Genomic DNA, 19,045 nt, shown 5'->3' with positions numbered 1-19,045 from the left:
TACTTACTATGAATATTATTAAGTTAAGACCTGGCAGATCCAGGGGGTTGGAAGCTTCTGGTGACTATAGCTAGTGGGCGAGGTGCCAAGAGAAGGCACAGTGAGGGAGAGGAGGAATTGAAGAGGCAGGCCAATGAGGGGGGGCCCCGGCAGGGGATGGCAGGACCCCTTGGTGTGGGGAGAGCTCCTAGTCTCCTATATCTGTAGGTGTTTCGTATACCCGAGACTAGGGCAAGGAGGAAGGGACCCGATCTTTCTACCACCGGGGCAGCCATGCCTTGACCCCGGTTCTACGAGAGGAACCCAGGCCAGCTTTATCTGTCCACTGCTCGTGAACCCTGCCACCCCTTCTCTCTGTCTGTGGACTGCACTGTGTCTTCTGCCAATGCACGAATGCAGGGGCGGGGACAAGGAGGGAGCCCGTATGGCATGTATCTGCCCATCTCATGTACGCTGGCAGGAGGGACAGAAAGGACCTCGGTGAGTGACTCTCTCCTTGGCCACTCTGGGAAAATTCTGTGCTTTAGAAAGACAAGGGAAGGAAAAAAAAAAAAAAAAAAGAAAGACAAGGGAAGGATCCCACCCATCTCGTTTTATTTGCTACCAACGTGTTGCCTTACACCGCGGCACCTGACCCAGCAGGCTCCATTTCCAGAGCAATGTGCAGATGGGAGCCAACCAGGAATCCAAAAGCGCTCGATCTGCAGCCCGAGTCCCCATCATTCCCTACCTCCTTCTCCGGGTACCTAGGCAACCCCGCTCCCAGCTTCTGCCCTCTGCCATCCCAGCCGCCCTGCCCCGACTCCAGCTAGAGGCTCACCTGGCTGATGAAGGTGCCCAGGACCACGGAGCAGAAGATGAGGTTGCGGAAGATGCCCGCGAAGACGTTCCTCTCTCCGTGGATCTTGCGGGAATTGATCTCGTTGAAGAGCTGCATCAGCACAAAGGTGTTGAAAATAATGGTGTAGTGCTGGCTGGGGGGGGAGTGCAGGGGCGCCTTCCTCCCACTGTCAATGTCAAAGAACCTCTCGCCTAGTGGGGACAAAGGAAGCGTTAGCAGGTTAAGCGCGGTCTCCGAGAGGGCCCAGTTTGAGTCAGAACGACATGTTGGGATGGCCAAGCCGGGGTTCCACGGGCAGTGTCCATTCTCACGGGCCGGTCTCTGAGCCACACTAGCTAGCAAACACTCTGAGTGTCAGCTCTGGTATCAGCGTATCTGACTCTCTCTGCGCGTCCGCTGCAGTGACTCTGACTGCTTACGGTGCGGCGTTGGGGGTGGGGGCTGTGCAAGAGTCTGGCAGACACGGGTTTGATCTTAGTGCCGCTGTAATATTCAACACGGGACCCGCGCTTCAGTTTTATAATCTTAAAAAAAAAAAAAAAAAAAAAAAAAAAAGCTACAGAAAGCCGCCCTGTGAAATTCTTAAGAGGAGTACACCAAATAGCGCAGGGCAGCACAGAGCGGGGCAAGGGGACACACCCCGTGGGTGACACTGCTGTCCTCCCTAGTCCTGTGCTCGACTTGCTCCCGTGCCACCTTCTCTCCACGGGCCGTTCTCTGCCCCCGTCCCTGCTTAGCACCCCGACCCCCGTCCCCAGCGCCCCCGCGGCTCACCGGCGAAGACGAGGAAGAAGATGACAGTGAGCTGATAGACGGCGTGGCCCAAGATGTTCTTCATCATCGTGCGCGAGATCAGAGGCTTGTTGCGGCCATAGGGGCGACGCTTCAACAGAGACTCCGTAGGAGGCTCCGTGGCCAGGGCCAACGAAGCAAAAGTGTCCATGATTAGGTTAACCCACAACATCTGCACGGCTTTCAGTGGGGAATCCTGGTGGGAGGAAGCACCCGTCCTTTGAGCTTTCCCCGGAAACCAGCCCCCGGCTCACTCAGCAGCCTCAGCTTTGGCCTTGCAGTGGCCTCGCTTCCGCCGCCCACCCGGACTTTGGATCTGGCCGTTCATTAGCTGAGTGACCTTGAGAACACTACCTAACCTCTTTGAGCCTTGGGTTCCTCCCCTGTAAAATGGGGGGTGATATGCCTTTGCAAGGTTGTTTCTGAAGACCACAGAGGTACTATCACAGAGGCTGACATGCACGTGCTAAATTAGTGGTGGATAAGTTAGTTCTCCTTCCTCCACGTGGGTAGATGGAGACCTAGGAGAGCTAATTCCCACCCCTACACACCCGGGGGAACTCCTGTCCTTAATCCTCAGTAGCCAGGACCCCACCCCCCACGTTCCCTTGCCCCTGCCTCATCCCTCTCCTCCTGGCGCACCCGGCACTCCCTTTACCTGAGTGATACAGGCCCCGGTGAAGGCCACGATCACGGCTACCACGTTGACAGTGAGCTGGAACTGGAGAAACTTGGAGATGCTGTCATAGACATTTCGCCCCCACATCACTGCCTTGACAATGCTGGTGAAGTTGTCATCCGTTAGGATGATGTCTGATGCCTCCTTCGCCACATCTGTGCCTGCAATACCCTGAGTGAGAGAGGGAGGGAAAGCAGTGAGGACCTAGATACGTAGACTATCTCCGTTCTGAACCCGGACTGCATTTCCAGACCCCCAAGAAGCTTCCGAACAGGCCATAGACACTAGAGGGCGCACGTGCCACGCTAATGCCAATGACCAAACACCACCGTATTTTGAGTTCTCTCTTCCAGAGAAAATGTGTTACCCTCAGTCCACAGCAAGCAGGGCTGGGGCCTGATGCCACCGTCTTACTCCTGAACCCAAAGTGGAAATGACAGTTATCTTTGATATTCCTTTCCCCCTTCTTGCTACTCCCCCACCTTAGAAATGTAAGAAAGGACAGGGAACCTATGTCCTAACTTACCTCCAAATCCCTACACTCTTCCTACACCCTTCCTTCCTTCCTTCTGTCTTCCTTTCCTCCTTCCTTCTGTCTTCCTTTCCTTCTTCCTTCCTCCCTCCCGCCCTTCCATCTCCTTCCTCCCTCCCTCCTTCCTTCCTTTTCTCTCTTCCCTTCCCTCCCTTCCTTCCTCCCGTCTCCCTCCCTCCCTTCCCTTCCTTCAAAGATTTTATTTTGAAGTAATCTTGACACCCAACATAGGGCTCAAATTCACAACCCCAAGATCAAGAGTCACATGCTCCACCGACTGAGCCAGCCAGGTGCCCCTAAATTCTTTTATTTCTTTTGCGGCTGCCAGTGTCTCACTTATGTCCTTGTCTTCTCCACACTTAAAGTCACTTTACACTTTTTTTCTGGGGGTAGTACTCTGGCAGCACAGTTCAGATGTCCTATCATTGTTCAAATTCCTGTTCCTGGGGAACCACTAAAGGTTTCTCAATAGACAATGGTTGAAAGCTGTGCTTATAGAAATGGTACAATTTCTAGACTTGTAGTCAGAGCCCTCAACAGGTGAACTGGGATTCATTTTCCAGTCTGCTCCTATATCCTCTTTCTACTCAAAACCCACTGATTATTCACAATTTCCTGATTCTCTCCTTCACTCTGGAGTCTAGACTTCTACTTACACCATTTCCCTAAACCGGGAACATCCTCCTTCCTCACCTATTTAAACCTCATCTATCTTTAAAGGTCTATGGGACACAAAACCATCCCTAAGGTCCCAGCCCCTACTTCTGTGCCGTGTCTTGCAAAGCCTAAAACCCACAGAGGAGCGTGTTCGTTGATTTGGTTCGCAGTAGTACACCATTTGTTCTCTTTACCAGGTAGTAATATTTTCCTATCCAGATTGCAATAAACAAACATCTGTTACAGATTAAACAATTCGGTTTCCCCATCAAAAAGTCCTCTAATGCATCCCCACCATGTGTCACATGCCCTGAAAAAAGAAAGGAGGGGGAAAAAAAAGAAAGGAGGACTATATATACTTTCTACCAAGGAATAATCTTCAGGTTATGTTAAATGAAAAAAAGCAATGTGAAAAAAGAGAGTGTATGCTATGTGTGTAGAAAAATATACATATAGTACAGGTAAGTATCACCTATTGAAGAGGATAGGATGCAAATACATTATACATTTGATTATATTTTAAAGGAGCAAACAGAAGGATACACCAAAACAAAAGAAATGTTACTGAGAGTTAAGTGGGGAGGGAATAGGATGGAGGAGATAGGGGTAGAAGCTGGATTTCTGTTTTGTGTATTTGACTTTAGAACTATAAAGCTACTTTATCTGAGTATAAATCAAGACTAAGATTAAAAAGCAATCTCTAGGGGCACCTGGGTGGCTTAGTGGGTTAAGTGTTTGACTCTTGATCTCAGCACAGTTCTTGACAGTCATGAGTTCGAGCCCCACATGGGGGCCCAACGTGGAGCCTACTTTAAAGAAAAAAAAAAAGCAATCTCTAAAATGGAAAGCAACACGGTCTGAATGAACTGGTACAACCAGTGGAAAGCACAATCACACAAAGGAAAAACATTCCAAATGACTTTTAAAAAAACACAGTACCTTCATGGTAGAACCTAGCAGAGTATAACTATAGGATAAAAAGAATTACAAGAAAAATCTAGAACTGTTTTTTGTATTATTAGATAATAATAATATATAATAATACATAATACTAATATATATAATAATAATACAAGAGAACTTGTATTATTATTGCTATTTTGAGACTGTTACCTATATTTTAGGGTAAAATAAGTAAGGATTATGTTAATGCCATTAGGAATCAAAATTTTCAGCTTAAGAGGTACAGATATAAAATCAGGGAAATTAAATAAAAGTAGCTAGAGTTCTATAATTCTAAATTTGAACTGAAAATACCAACATGGATTCATGAAGTCTTTTGCTTTAAAAAAAGAGAAATGCAAAAACAAAAAAGAGACATAAAAGATATATTTCATAGCTTTGCCCATTGAAAAGATCTAGAAACAATGATTTCCTTGATAGTAAGAACACTCTGATATTCAGATTGTGTTCTCTAAGCACCATTTCTTACTAAAAAGCAGGACTTTGAGAAATGGATGATTCCAGATCTAGGATGAGAAATACGTATAATGATTCTGGAACATGTTATCATGACAGAAACCAAGTAAGGTATTAAGGACAACTAGGGTTGTATCTAAAGGACCCAGCAGGATTCATGAGGCTAATGACGGGTCAATGTGAACGTCAAAATAATAACAAAGGCAATGGATTGAAACACATCAAATGTACTTAAATCTGTGAGTTCATAACGATATTTTAAAAATGAGCTGTTTTTAGTAGAGTTCCTTAGTAGGGTTATTTTAAAAAATATAATTCACGGGTGCCTGGCTGGTTCACTCAGTAGAGTATGCAACTGTTGATCTTGGGGTTTTAAGTTGAAGCCCTGTGTTGGACATGGAGCCTAATTAATAAATAAATACAAATTAGGGGCGCCTGGGTGGTTCAGTCAGTTAAGCGGCTGCTTCAGACTCAGGTCATGATCCCGGGGTCCTGGGATCGAGTCCCACATTGGGCTCCCTGCTCAGCGGGGAGCCTGCTTCTCCTTCTCCCTCTGCTCCTCCCTCCTGCTTGTGCTCTCTCTCTCTCATAAAATAAATAAAATCACTAAAAAATTTAAAAACATATATATGTGTGTATGTGTGTGTGTGTGTATATATATATATATAAAACCAATAAGTTTTATATATACATAAAATTTATTGGTCATCTTTGGGAGTATCCTAAAAAGTCGACTCATTTTGAAAACTCGTAAATAAAGAAAAAAAGAAAAAGGATCAGGCATTTAGCTGCCTTTCATGTAGGAACCTGAACCTCAACCTCAGAGTTACCAAATAATCCTGGAGGGCAGGTTTCTTTCTGCAGAAGTCTTCAAGTTAATAGAGAAAATCTGGACGTAATTTTGCAGCCCCTAATGAAAGATGGGATCTAGAATCTGACTGCATATGACAAGAATACAGTCAACAAAATCCATGTTATGCATTATTCTATGTAGACAACCAGCCTGGTTCCTTCAAAACTGAATAACTAGGACAAAAGACGGAGGGGGTTGGGCAGGAGAGCTAACATTGCATCCTGTTATCTTTAGAAAGGTCTATTTGTGAGGCTGGCCCTCAGCTGGCATCTGGGACCTTGGCTCTCAGAACGCCGCAGTCAACAATCAACTGAATATTAGTTGGTGGTTCATTGTGCCTAGATTGTGCCCAAATAGTATGTTTTCTCTTGAACACCTCCTTTCCTTCTAGGAGTCTGGAAGCTCTCTAAAAAAAAAAAAAAAAAACTAACTAAAAAACATTTAATTATTTATTTGAGAGAGAGAGGGAGTGGGAGTATGCGCGAATGGGGGGAGGGGAGAGGGAGAGAGAGAACTCAAGCAGACTCCCTGCTGAGTGGCGAGACCAATGCGGAGCTCGATCTCACGATCCTGAGATCATGACCTGCGCCCAAACCAAGAGTTGGTTGCTCAACGGACGGAGCCCCCCCAGGCGCACCTAGGAGTCCGGATCTTAGCTCGTATTAGGCAGAAAGTGACTATATGACCAAGCCCAACAAAAACCTTGGGTGCTGCGTCTCTGATGAGCTTCCCTGGGTAGAAACATTGCACATGTGCTGTCAGGCGGGGAGAGCGTGCTCTGTGTGAGCTCTCACGGTGGAAGAGAACAGAAAGCCTACATGTGGGTTCCTCCAGACTCTGCCTGCGACTTTCTGCCTTATTACACCCGTGCAATAAAAAGATCTTAGCCATGAGGACAGCTCTGTGCCGAGTCTCATAAGTCCTTTCAGTGAATCCACAAATGTAAAGCTGCTCTTGGGGACCCCTGACACAAGGATCCTATAGGACCTGTCGTTTGCAACCTTTAGGGTGTGACAGAAATGTCCGGGGCTTGTGAAAGCACAGATTGCTGGGCTCCAACTCTGAGCTGTCAGATGCAGGAGAGCTGGGGCGGGCCTGAGAATCTGCATTTCTATAGGTTTCCAGGTCCAGCTGGGAGGAGGAGCATGCTTCCAAAACGACTGCTATAGATTAAGAGCTCTAGGAGAGACAGTCAACGATTGCAGTGCATGGATCTTATTTAGATCTGATTTGGACAAAGAAAGATAAAGACAGAATTTGTGAAGCACTTGGGGCAACGGGGGAATGGACCAGATGATTAATGACAATAAGGGCTCGGATTATTGTGAGATAAGAATGGTATGATTCTTCTAGATGTATGCCCTCGATGTACACTTATCAGAGGCATATACTAACGTTCTTCCAAATGAAATGACAGGACGTCCCTTATTTGCTTCAGAACAGTTCAGCTGCAGATGGGAGAAGTGGTGGGGGGAAGCGTTCAGTGAAAAAGATGGGCGAGGTGTCGATAATTAGTGTTGAGTGACAGGTACATGGGGATTCATGAAACTAGTCTCTCTACTTCTGTGTCTTCTTGAAATTTCCGAGAACCAATGTTCTTGTGGGTGTTAAAGGGAACACCGTAAACACAGATTACTTCTTGAATCTCTTTCCGCTGCTTAAAAATCACCAATAGTTCAATACACATGAGAGGCTTATAATCACAAGCCACTCGAGTGGGAAGATGTCCCTGGCCATATGGGGGCTCCCACGTTTGCTACAACATCAGAATCAACAAGCGTGCCTGTTAGGAAACGCCAAACATCTCTGGGCCTACCCAGATGCCACTGAATCAAGATATTCACCCGAGGAACCTTGGGATACAGGATTTTAAATGAACTTTCCAGGTGATTCTGATGCTCCTGGCCTCACAAGTGAGAAGCAGAGTGGTAACTGTGTCGGCCATGGAATACGTGCTTCACAGGGAACCCGAATTTTCTATGGTGCGCCTAGACAGGCAACATCACCACGTTCGTGGTAATGAGGCGTCAGGGTTTCCCTGCCTGGGTCATCTAGTCTTCATACTTGACGGGTCTCCCATCACACAGACTTTTACCGGCCAGGTCAGCAGGAGAGACAACGTCGGAGCAAAGAGCCCAAGGCGGGGGTGAAGGTTGAGGAAGGGGCAGGCTGCCGGGAGGCCCATCCTGGCTCCCGGGTAGAGAAGGCAGCTCGCAGGCAGAGACGGCGTGCCCAGCTGCTTACCATGGCAAAACCAACGTCTGCTTTCTTCAGAGCCGGCCCATCGTTTGTGCCATCACCCGTGACAGCCACCACCTGTCGCTGCTCCCCAACAGTGCTGTCGATGATGCCTGGGAAAACAGACACACCCCGTGAGTCCACATGCGCCGTTGCAGGAGGTGGGGCAAGCCCTCTGCTCCTCATGCAGGCCCCTTTTGGGTCTTCTTCCCTGGTCCCTGCCACCATCTCTCTTCCTTTTTTCTTTCTCTCTGTGGGTGACAAGCTCCCTTTAGAGCAACGTTGAACGTGTAACCCCCTTCTGAGCACCGACAGATCTGTCAGTGAGAGAGTGAGAGGGAGGGCGGGAGGAGCACCGGGCCCAGCCTTCACCCTGGCAGCAGGCAGAGAAATGCATACACAGAAGTCCAGCTACCGGCTGAAAACAACCACGGGAAGGGGTAAGACCAGGCCCCATGGGGGTGAGGTTGGCGGACCCCGCACCACGCGACCACTCCGGCAACTGGAGCAGACGGTGCTCTCCTGCTCTTTATCCCCCCCTGGTGGTTGGGGGATAGCAGTGTCTCAGCCTCCAGCGCCAGTAAGCACAGCTCCTGGAAGAGGGGGAAGCCAAGGGTCCAGCGACAGCCAGCCCCAGGTCACAGGCATGATACAATCAGAGGGCTGGAGGGGATCCAGAGAGATCCACGAGCTAAGCAACTCTTATCACCAGATGAGAAAACTGAAACCCAGAGAGGGGAAAGGCCTTGCAGGGTCCGAAAGCCAGCGGGTGAAGCTCGAACACCACTCCATCCCATCTCAGCCAACGAGGGCCTGAGCAAGAGCAGGAAGCAACACAAATGGAAGGAAGAGTCAAGCAGAAAATTACCCCTTTCAGGAGGCGGGCTTCTTCCAGCCACGGAGAGGACAGGAGAAAGCTCAGGGTGTCAGAGCTGGACACCAGAGGTACACACATGCACGTGTGCACACATCTGCACACACATCCGTGAAACCTGGGTGCACTTCTCTGGAGATCAGGCTGGAGCCATAGGAGTGTGAGTATAGGAGTGTGAGTGTGTGAGTGTGAGTGTGTGTGTGTGTGTTACGCGTGTACCACCTCCCTTTCTACTCTGTTCTTTCCTCCTTTCTTCCCGATGCTGGAGGCTCTACATTATCACCCAAAGGCTGTCAATTGTTTCTCGGTGGCACACTGGGCTCTGAGTCTGACCTCGACAGGCAGCCTGGCGAGGGCCCCAAGGCGGCCAGTTTGTGCTGGAGAAAGCGCCAGGTGATTTGAAGACAGAGACCTGGGTGGGGGTCGAACTGTGCCACTTCCGCTCACCAGTGAGGCAATCTGGGTAAGTTCTTTGTCTTCTCAGCCTCAAACTTCCTCAGTGGCAAAAATGGGAGTAATTTAACCTGCTCTGACTAGTACCCAGTACTACTGGTAAACAAGATATGATGTTTGAAGACACCTTCTTTACATGTCTTCTATATAGATGTTTGCTGACCTGTCTGCTCTCTGCCCGCCCCCCCCATGAGCTGGAGAGCTCTCCTGATGCCTTCCTATTCAAGACATGAGACTTGCTTTCACCAGTGGTTCTTGTTGTGTTCCTCGTTGCCCAGCCTGCCATCACCTGCCCCAGGCACCTAGTTAAGAGCCAAGCTTACCTTTTACCAGTGTATGCTTATCCGTGGGGGACGATCGCGCCAGGACTCGAAGCTTTGGCCAGATCTTGTCCAGCTTCTCTTGCTCTACCTGCCAACACCAGACCACACCGGGTCAGTCAAGCTCAGAGCAGCCATCCGGGAGAAGTTCACATCTCCCCACGCTCTGAGATTCCAGGAGAGCTGGCAATCCACAGCCCATGGCGGGTGTACCATCCTGACCTCCAGGGGAGATGAGACAGCCGGCTCGGTCTCCCAGAGCAGACTCACTGATGGTGACCATTCAGGTCCTGCATGTCTTCATTTCCCTTCCAATTCCCTACTGGGGAGCCAGTCCCCTATTTCTTGGACCCTTGACAGGAGGTTGGCCAGAGCTGGCTGTTGGTTCAGGTGGCCAAAGTGCTTCTGAGGTCTTTGGTTTGGTTTCTAGGCAGACCAGGAAGCTCTGGTCTGCTCCACACCCAGACCACATCCTCTTGCAGACCCATGCCACCCACCACTAGTCACAAGACGGTGACACAGGATGGCGAGGTGGAGGGGAATCAGTACGAAAGCATCCTATGACTGAACACAATCGGGAAAAAGTGAAAAGTTAGTGACGCTGTCTCAAAAGAGAGCTTATGAAGGAAGATAATGAGAAGAAAGAAAACTCCCAGTTTTCCCACCTGAGCAGCCCTGGTAGAAGGAAAGTTCTCTCTGAATAGATTTTAGTTTAAAAACCACACACTCGCTGGTGGTCCAACTCCTCACAGCTCCCCCTACTAGCTACATGGGATTCTGCTCAAGTCATGAAGCCATTTAATAAAGGCAATTAGATCTTAAAGAAACAAACAAGAATGACAAAACTCAGTGGCTTTCTCCCGTGTCCCAGATGTGTGTCCCAGGTGGGTTACAACGAGAGCCCCACCACCCCCCACCCCGTCCCCCAACCAGGTGCCAAATGAGCCCCTGGGTTTTCCCAGCCAGGACCCACCTCTCCCTTCTCATTGCGGATGAGTCGGTTGAATTCCTTTCCTTCTAAGCACAAGAAGTCATCCCCAGGTGTCACAATGCCACATTTGGTGGCGATGGCCCGGGCTGTGTTGATGTTGTCACCTGTCACCATTCTGACAGTAATGCCAGCTCGCTTGCATTTGGCAATAGCTTCAGGTACCTGTGGAGAGTAAGGCAAGGGGAAAGCAGGAGGTGGGAGCGGTGATGCCTGCCCCTATTGGGGGTCCCTTCACTGTGGACAGGAGAGAGGGACCCCGGGAGCAGTGCCACAAGGCATGGGCCACATCTGGTCATTGCTATAATTGTTTGGTGCCACCTCACTCCTGTCCCTACCCAGAATACTACACTTGACCTTGCCTTTCTGTACCAGGAACTGAAGAGAAAATCTGTTTCAGGAGACAGGCATGAAAGTGGACTCTCCCTACAATCTAGACTCCTTGGCAGGGCGTCTATCTCCTCTTTTGGGATTTGGCCATTGCCTTCCTTTCTGGCAGAAGTTTTCACCATTCTCTGGTGCATACTCCAACCCATCAGTTCTTTGCAGTTTCCCATGCCCTTGGGCCTTGACCAACTCACAGTCCATCTGTCTGGACTTCTTATAAGCAGAGACTTTTTCAATGCCTTAGTGTTTAGAATATGGTTCAGCTATCCTAAGGGCGCTCAGCAAGAACGTCCTGACTGAGAGAAGGTGGCTGGAGGCAAAGCTGGTGCTGCGGTTAACCCCGCCTCCTGACTGCTCTTAGGAACCGGATCACAAGCTCGGTAAAACCCACGCCTCTCACCCCTCGGATGGCATTCACCGTGAGAATGCCAGCTTCTACCAGCTCAGCACTCTACAGTTTTGGGAAGCAGGAGGCACAGAAAAACACTTATCCGGGTAAGTGAGAAGCTGTTGGGTAACTTGCCTGGGGTCACAGCTAGAAATGCAACGAGTCCCCTAGTTCTCAGGACTGTGGGGTGGCTTCCCAGCATATCGCGCTTGCCTCGCTCTGGGGCCAGACGCTGGTGGAAGTTCCCATCATGTTTCCTTGCCCTTCGGCCAAAGCCAAAGCCAAAGCCTCACCTCGGGGCGCACGGGGTCCTCAATGCCCACCACTGCGATACACGTGAGTTCAGTGAGGATTTCGCTCTCACTGTCCCATGTGGGCTCTCCATCGCTGAAATCCCGGTAGGCTATGCAGATGGTTCGGAGGCCCTCCGATGCCATGGGCTCGATGACAGTGCGGACCATCTCGTCTCGGTCCTTATTCTTGAATGGCATCACTTCCCCTTTCTTGTCCAGGATCCGGTTACACCTAGGGAAGCACGCAGTCAGGAAGTGGCTCCTCCTTCCCACCCAGTATGACTCTATGCTCACTTACAGACCTTCGGGTGACTCTGGTATACTCGTACAGACACTGTCCCAAGGCCAGAAATCTCTACCCATCATCCACCGAGTCCCTTCATGCAAGGTGGGGTGGTCTGGAGGCGGATACGGTCTAGGTAAGCAGAGGGGGTGACTCTCCCATGTCGTCTATTCCTACTCATCTGTGAATGTGATGCCAAGGGTCATTTGTGGATGGATCACGTGCTCTTTGAACTTCTCAAAGAGGGAGGCACATTTTTAATTCCTAGTACCAGCATAGTACTAGAATGGTACTCGGTGTGGAAGGCGGGCTCCACAGGAATGGGTTGATCGAAAGAAGGTGGTGGAGCCAAAGACAGGCACCGGTTAATCCAGCTACTGGCCCTGGGTCCACACAGGTCAGCCTTTAATGATCCGTGAACGGTCTAGCTGCTTGATGAAGTTACGCAACTTCCTGTAATCGGAATTGAACATGAGAAGGAAAAGGGCACGTACAACTAACGTTTCTAGTACTTGCTATGTGCCTGGCGTTTTACGTACCGGCATACCTCGTTTCATTACACTTCGCAGATACTATTTTTGTTTTCTTTTTTTTTTTATGTACTGAAGGTTTGCGGCCACTGAGCAAGTCTGTTGGCCCTAATTGCTCACTTCATGTCTCTGGGCCAGCTTTTGGTAAGTTTTGCAGTATTTTAAACTTCTTGGTTATTATTGTATTTGTTACGGTGACCTGTGATCAGTGACATTGGATGCTTCTATTGTCACTGGGGACATCAAGAGTCACATGCATAGAAGTTCGCAAACTTAACTGATCATGTTGTGTGTGTTCTCACTGCTCTGCTGCCTTGCTCTTTACCCTTCTCTCTTCCTCTCCCCAGGGCCTCCTTCTCCCCAGAGAGACAACACTATTGAAAGTAAGCCACGGTACCCCTACGATGGCCTCGAAGTGCTCAAGTGAAAGGAAGAGTTGCCCGTGTCTCACTGTAAATCAAAAGCTAGAGATGATTGAGCTTGGGAAGGCAGGTCGAAAGCCGAGAGAGGCTGAAAGCTAGGCTTCTAGCCTAGCCGGGAAGGCAAAGGCAAAGTTCTAGAAGGAAACGAAAAGCGTTGCTCCCATGACACCGAAAGGGCCTTATTGCTGATCTGGAACAAGTCTGAGTGGTCTGGAGAGAAGACGAAACCAGCCACAACACTCCCTTCAGGCCAAAGCCTGATCCAAAGCAAGGCCCTGACTCTTCAATTTTATGACGGCTGAGAGAAATGAAGAAGCTGCAGAAGAAAAGCTTGAAGCAGCAGAGGCTGGGTCATGAGGTTTAAGGGAAGAAGCCGCCTCCATGATATAAAAGTGCGGGCCAAAGCAGCAAGTGCTGATGGAGAAGCCGCAGCAAGTGATCCAGAAGGTCTAGCTAAGATCATTCACAGAGGCGGCTACACTCAACGACAGATTGTCAATGTAGATGCAACAGCCTCATACGGGAAGATGGCATCTAGAACCCTCACATCTGGAGAGAAGTCAGTGCCTGGCTTCAAAGCTCCACGGGACAGGCTGGCTTGCTTGTATGGGCTCATGTAGCTGGTGACTTTAAATGGAAACCAGTGCTCATTTACTATTCTGAAAATCCCAGGGTCCCTTTAGAATGATGCTGAATCCACTCCGTCTGTGCTCTATAAATGGAACGACAAAGCGTGGATAACAGCACATCTGTTTATAACTTGGTTTACGGAGTATTGAAAGCCCACCATGGAGAGCTACAGCTCAGAAAAAGATTCCTTCCAAAATACGACTGCTCACTGACGAGGCACCTGGTCACCCAGGAGCTCTGATGGAGATGCCCAATGAGACTAATGCTGCTTCCCTGCCTGGTAACACGATGTCCGGTCTGCAGCCCGTGCATTAAGGGGTCATTTCAATTTTTAAGACTTATTTTTTAAGAAATACATTTTGTAAAGCTCTAGCTTCCAGAGAGATTCCTCTGATGGATCTGGGCAAAGTAAATGGAAAACCTTCTGGAAAGGACCCACCAGCCTAAATGCCATAAAGAACATTCACGATTTAGGCCAAAATATCAACAGTAACAGCAGTTTGGAAGAAGCTGATTCCAACCCTCATGGATGACTTTGACCCTCACGGTTCAAGAGCTCAGGGGACACACTAAGTGTAGATGTGGTTGGAAACAGTGAGAGAGTGAGAATTCGCGGTGGAGCTTGCAGATGGGACCGCATGGCTGCAATCTCATGGTCAAGCTTGAACAGATGAGGTGTTGCTTCTTGTAGATGGAAAAAGAAAATGGTTTCTTGGGATGGAATCTACTCTTGACGAAGATGCTGTGAAGACCGTTGTAATGACAAGCGAGGATTTAGAATTGTGCATAAAGAAGCAGCAGGATTTGAGGGGAAAGGACTCCAAGTGGGAAAGAACTTTTACTGTTTGACGATAGTTTTACTATCAAATAGCATCTCACGCTACAGAGAAATCACTCACGGAAAGAGTCAATCAATGCAGCACACGTCATTGTCTTATTTTAAGAAAGTGCCACAGTCTCCCAGTCCTTCAGCACCCAGTGCCCTGATCAGCCAGCAGCCAGCAACACCCTCCACCAGCCAAAAGATGATGATCGCTAATGATGGTGAGCATTTTTTAGCAATAAAGTATTTCTAAAGTAAGGTATGTACTTTTTTTTTTACACAAGAGGCTATTGCACCCTTAATAGACTACAGTCTGTTATAACTATGTATGGTTATACAGTCTAGTGGAACTATGAGTTTTGTATGCTGGGAAACCAAAGACTCATTCACCTCGCTTCATCGTGGCAGTCTAGAACTGAACTCACGCCACGCCCAAGGCGCACATCGAACCATCTAATCACAGTAACCCCGTGGGTGTTCCTCGGGTTTCACATGAGCAGATGAAAGCTTGGATTATCGAGGTCTGAATCCTGGCTGCCCCTACTAGCTCTAGCCCCCGAGCAAGTTACTTGGCTTCCTGTACCTCTGTTTTCTCATCTATAAAACAGGAACGATAATAGCACCCACTGCTCTGGGTTGTAAAGACTACACAGAAGGGGCCACCTGAGGCACTTGGAAACAAGCCTCGGCCTGAGTAAGCGCTCAGCTATTTGTGATGGTGTCACGATGGTCCAATGGCTCATGGACCATTCAGCATGGCCCATGTCCCCTAGACCTTCTGGCAGGGAGGATCTGGAAGGGAAGAAGCGGGGGCGGGGGGCTCACTTGCGCAAGATGATCTCAGAGGCACCCTTGCTGTACATGCGATAGCCCCCGCTGGGCTTCTCAATGACCGTGCTCATGGACTTGCGCACAGAGTTGAAGGTGTACACCTTGTAGAGCTTCTCCTCAGGCACCTCGTTGCGCACCGCGTGGTAATCCTGCTTCAGGTCGGTGACAAAGCCCAGCAGGGCACACTCGGTCTTGTTGCCCACCTGCCGCGGGAGACCTCCCTCCTTCTCCGGAGGCTGAGAGAGAAATTGGATATGCTGTTGATAACATGCCCCGACTACGGAGAGAGCTCAGGAAGGAGAGAACTCCCTGAAGAAATGTTCACGTATGTACCTGGAACCCATGCAGGGAGACAGCATCTGACTTTTTTCCAAGGGTAGGCAGACAGCAGTCAGTGGTGACTGTGGTCTCCAAGCCATCCCAGGCTTAGTGAAGTTCTAGTCTGCCTTAGGGCTGGTGCTGACATCTCACCCTGTGTGGGTCTCATTTGAACACCCTCTCTCAGTTTCCAGAAAGTATGTAATTTACCCCTGATACGCCCATCTCTCCTAGAGATACTGACATGATATGGTGACTGGCGGGCCTCTCAGACACCTGGATTTCTACCTGCCTCCGGCCCCCGACTCTACTCCCATGGATCCATCCCTGGTCACCCCACACATGTTCACTGAGGAGTAGGAAGTGGAAACGTGGGGTGGCAACTCAAGCAGAACAAACAAGGGACAGTTCAGCTGTCCAGAGAAAATCAACGGTTCCCTCCAACTACCCACTCTAAGTGTCCAGGCAAAGGAAGAGCTTACCAGAATCTTGGAGGTATAGGCACTGTTGATAGCAATGCTATTAACAATAAGGTCCAGGACCTTGGGCACGAGGGCATCAGGGCTTGGGATCTGGTGGTAATGAGTGTCTCCAATGTAAGCCTGTACCACAGTCATGCGGTTCATGGTCAACGTGCCAGTCTTATCAGAGCAGATGGCTGTGGCGTTGCCCATCGTCTCACAAGCATCCAGGTGCCGCACCAAGTTATTGTCTTTCATCATTTTCTACAAAGGAGATGAGAACAGACTTGAGGAGGGACCAGTGGAGCTCTGCCATATATGAGTCAAAGGCCATTTTTTATCCAATGTGTCTCCACGTCTCATGCTCTGGTCTGCGCAAAAATGCGGGAGACGATTTTTGTGACTCTTCTTCAGATTCTACTGGGTTATCTCACCCTGGATGCCACCGATCAAGATGGTCCTCTCATATCTGAGCGGAGCCAGCGGCTTCTGCTCTCGTGAGGGGCCATCCGGGGGTTGTGCAGAGGGGATGGCCCACCTTTTCACCGAAGGCTACAGGGCACCCTCCCTTCCCATCTCTGTTCTACAGGAAGAGACAGCCCTGCTGCAGTCTCACCTTCACAGAGTAGGCCAGTGAAATGGTGACAGCCAGGGGCAGCCCCTCCGGCACGGCCACCACGAGGACGGTGATGCCGATGATGAAGAACTTGACGAAGTACTGGATGTAGATGGGCGTGCACTCCGCCAGCCACGGTCTGCGGTGTATCACGAAGTTCTCGATCACAAAGTACAGGATCAGGATGAGAACCGTGATGGCAGACATGAGGAGACCTGTCCAGCAAATAAGCCACGTGAGCCCGGGCTCAAGGGTGTCCCCGGGGCCCTTGCCAGAAGGCGGCCAGCATAAGGTGTAGCCTTCACTACCGAGGTTTAAATCCATTGTCTCTATGGACCCATGTCCACTTCCTTTACCCATTCTCGGTCGCCTGTACACAGTCGTGTAGGGGAAAGGACGCGGGTTTTGTCTTCCACAGACACGGGTTCTAGTCTCAGCATGACACCCACTTGACTCGTGGCTTTGGACTAGTCACGGTCTCTCTCCCGGCCCGTTTCCTCTTTCGTAAATAAGGAGTTGGTCTAGTTTTCTAAAAGAGCATTTTATGATGCTATCTCAGACCTACCTTCTTTTGACAATTCATAATGTAGTGACTGCATCTATTTCCTAGGAGTTTAACAATTTGGGCTTCTCCCCCAGGAGCCGGGGAACGTCGGTAATTCACCCGACTTGTCTACAGCGATGACCGTATGGTGTTCCACGTCACCTACGTGGCTAACCTTCAGAACGGTGCTTCCTGACTTTTCTCTTACCATGGCGTAGACAGAAGATGACAATAACGTGCATGTTTACACTGAGCAAATATTTCTATAATGTTTACTCTACAGGCCAGAGCACTTCACGCGTACCAACTCATTGAATCCTCACAAAACCCCTGGGAGGTTAAGTTAGTATTATCATCCCCTTTCATGAAGAAATTGAGGCACAGAGTTTTTTTTAAAGAAGATCAAAAGACAATTATGATTTTTAAAACATGTTCATCTTATTTATTTATTTAGATCATGGTAAGTGCCATCTTTCATCCCCAACACCTATTTCACCCACCCCTACACCCACCTCCCCACAAAAGGTTTCTTGGCAAGGGCACCCTAGCTGGGGGACCAACTATTCTGGTTTGCCTGAGACTGAGCAGCTGGGATGTGGGACTCTCAGTGGTAAAATCAAGAGCGTCCCCAGCAAGCCGGGACAAGCTGGTCATCCAACAGACTGATATGAATGAAAGAATTTTTTTCAATGTCAGAGAGCAGCTGGCTTAGGGGCTCCAACATTGCTGGGGGCTGCCTGGACACCCCGAAGGCTGAGGGGATCAGAATCTGGCCACCCTGTGCGGATCTGTGGCTCAGTATCTGGGAAAAGCTTTGCTTCAGACCATAGTCTCAGTGGGTCTGAGAGCCTAATGATGCAAGAGCATCTGAGCAAGGTTAGAGGTGATTATTTCAATAAAAGCGTATTCTTCTGAATTTTGCTTCAGCAGAGTCAGGGCTAAGGAGAGGTAAACAAGGTGCCTAGGGTCCAAAATTCAAGAAAGCACTCCCTCCCTGGGTGGTACAAAGCACTAGACTTGCCTCCCTTCCTATGGGCCTGGCCTGGAATGTTAACTGAAACAAGAGAGGGGACCAGTGGCTGGCCATCAGGTAGCCTGCACTCCCTAAAGAACAAGGCAGGGGTTCGTGGACAGGAGGGGTTAGTGGGATCTGTTTAATGTTTCACACACGTGTGCCAGGCTCAGTAACTTGATTCCACACCTGCAATTCATGTCTTCCACGTACACTTGATACACAAAAGATTTCACGTGCTCGCCATCAGCTGGGGACTGGAACTGAATGACTACGTTAGACGAATGCTGTCCCAGCGAACTCTGTGATGCTTCCAATGACCTCCCTTTGCACTGTCCAATAAGGTAGCCACTAGCAATGTGTGATTATCAACCAACTGATACAAGGCTGATGTAATGGAGGTACTGAATGTTAACTTGTATTTAACTGTAATTCATTTAAGGGGCAACAAACAGCCACATGTGGTTAGTGGCTACGGCAATGCCCTGCAGAGATTCTTGCCACTCAACGTGTGGTTAGCAGAGCAGCAGCATTGGCATCACCTGGGGGCCTGTTAGAAATGCAGAATCCTGGCCCTGCCCGGGACCTCCTGAATCAGAATCTATGCTTTAACAAGATTCCAGGTGAGCTGTCCATGCAGATGTACAGGACTAGACTGACTGTGGTCCACAGAGGGGCGGGGTCCGGAGCACATGAAACAAAGGGGCAGGGTCAGGAGCACATGAGACAGTGGGTTGGGGTCAGGAGCACACGAGACAGTGGGTTGGGGTCAGGAGACATGAGACAGTGGGTTGGGGTCAGGAGCACACAAGATAGTGGGTCAGGGTCAGGAGCACACGAGACAGGGGTTGGGGTCAGGAG

At 49.3% G+C, this 19,045-nt stretch overlaps 1 protein-coding gene across 7 annotated transcripts in view; it reads right to left on the bottom strand.

Annotated features, from left to right (window-relative positions):
- ATP2B4 (ATPase plasma membrane Ca2+ transporting 4) overlaps positions 1-19,045 on the bottom strand; it is a 92,416-nt gene that overhangs the window by 11,901 nt on the left and 61,470 nt on the right. For 6 of the 7 annotated variants that reach the window (XM_032878329.1, XM_032878327.1, XM_032878328.1 and 3 more), the window contains 10 exons: positions 16,629-16,843; positions 16,034-16,276; positions 15,228-15,469; positions 11,715-11,946; positions 10,632-10,811; positions 9,662-9,749; positions 8,018-8,124; positions 2,292-2,483; positions 1,616-1,829; positions 821-1,032 (listed from right to left, as the gene is read on the bottom strand). In XM_032878329.1, the coding sequence (XP_032734220.1) occupies positions 821-1,032; positions 1,616-1,829; positions 2,292-2,483; positions 8,018-8,124; positions 9,662-9,749; positions 10,632-10,811; positions 11,715-11,946; positions 15,228-15,469; positions 16,034-16,276; positions 16,629-16,843 (1,925 nt within the window). Of the gene's footprint in view, positions 1-820; positions 1,033-1,615; positions 1,830-2,291; positions 2,484-8,017; positions 8,125-9,661; positions 9,750-10,627; positions 10,812-11,714; positions 11,947-15,227; positions 15,470-16,033; positions 16,277-16,628; positions 16,844-19,045 lie in introns of all 7 variants that reach the window. The other variant, XM_032878325.1, reaches the window with a different exon arrangement.

This window comes from Lontra canadensis, unplaced genomic scaffold (assembly GCF_010015895.1).
Source record: "Lontra canadensis isolate GAN:19392208 unplaced genomic scaffold, GSC_riverotter_1.0 scaffold63, whole genome shotgun sequence".
In the NCBI taxonomy this organism is placed as follows: domain Eukaryota; kingdom Metazoa; phylum Chordata; class Mammalia; order Carnivora; family Mustelidae; genus Lontra; species Lontra canadensis.
The sequence above is the reverse complement of the archived record's forward strand: the minus strand, read 5'-3'. Positions and strand labels throughout refer to the sequence as shown.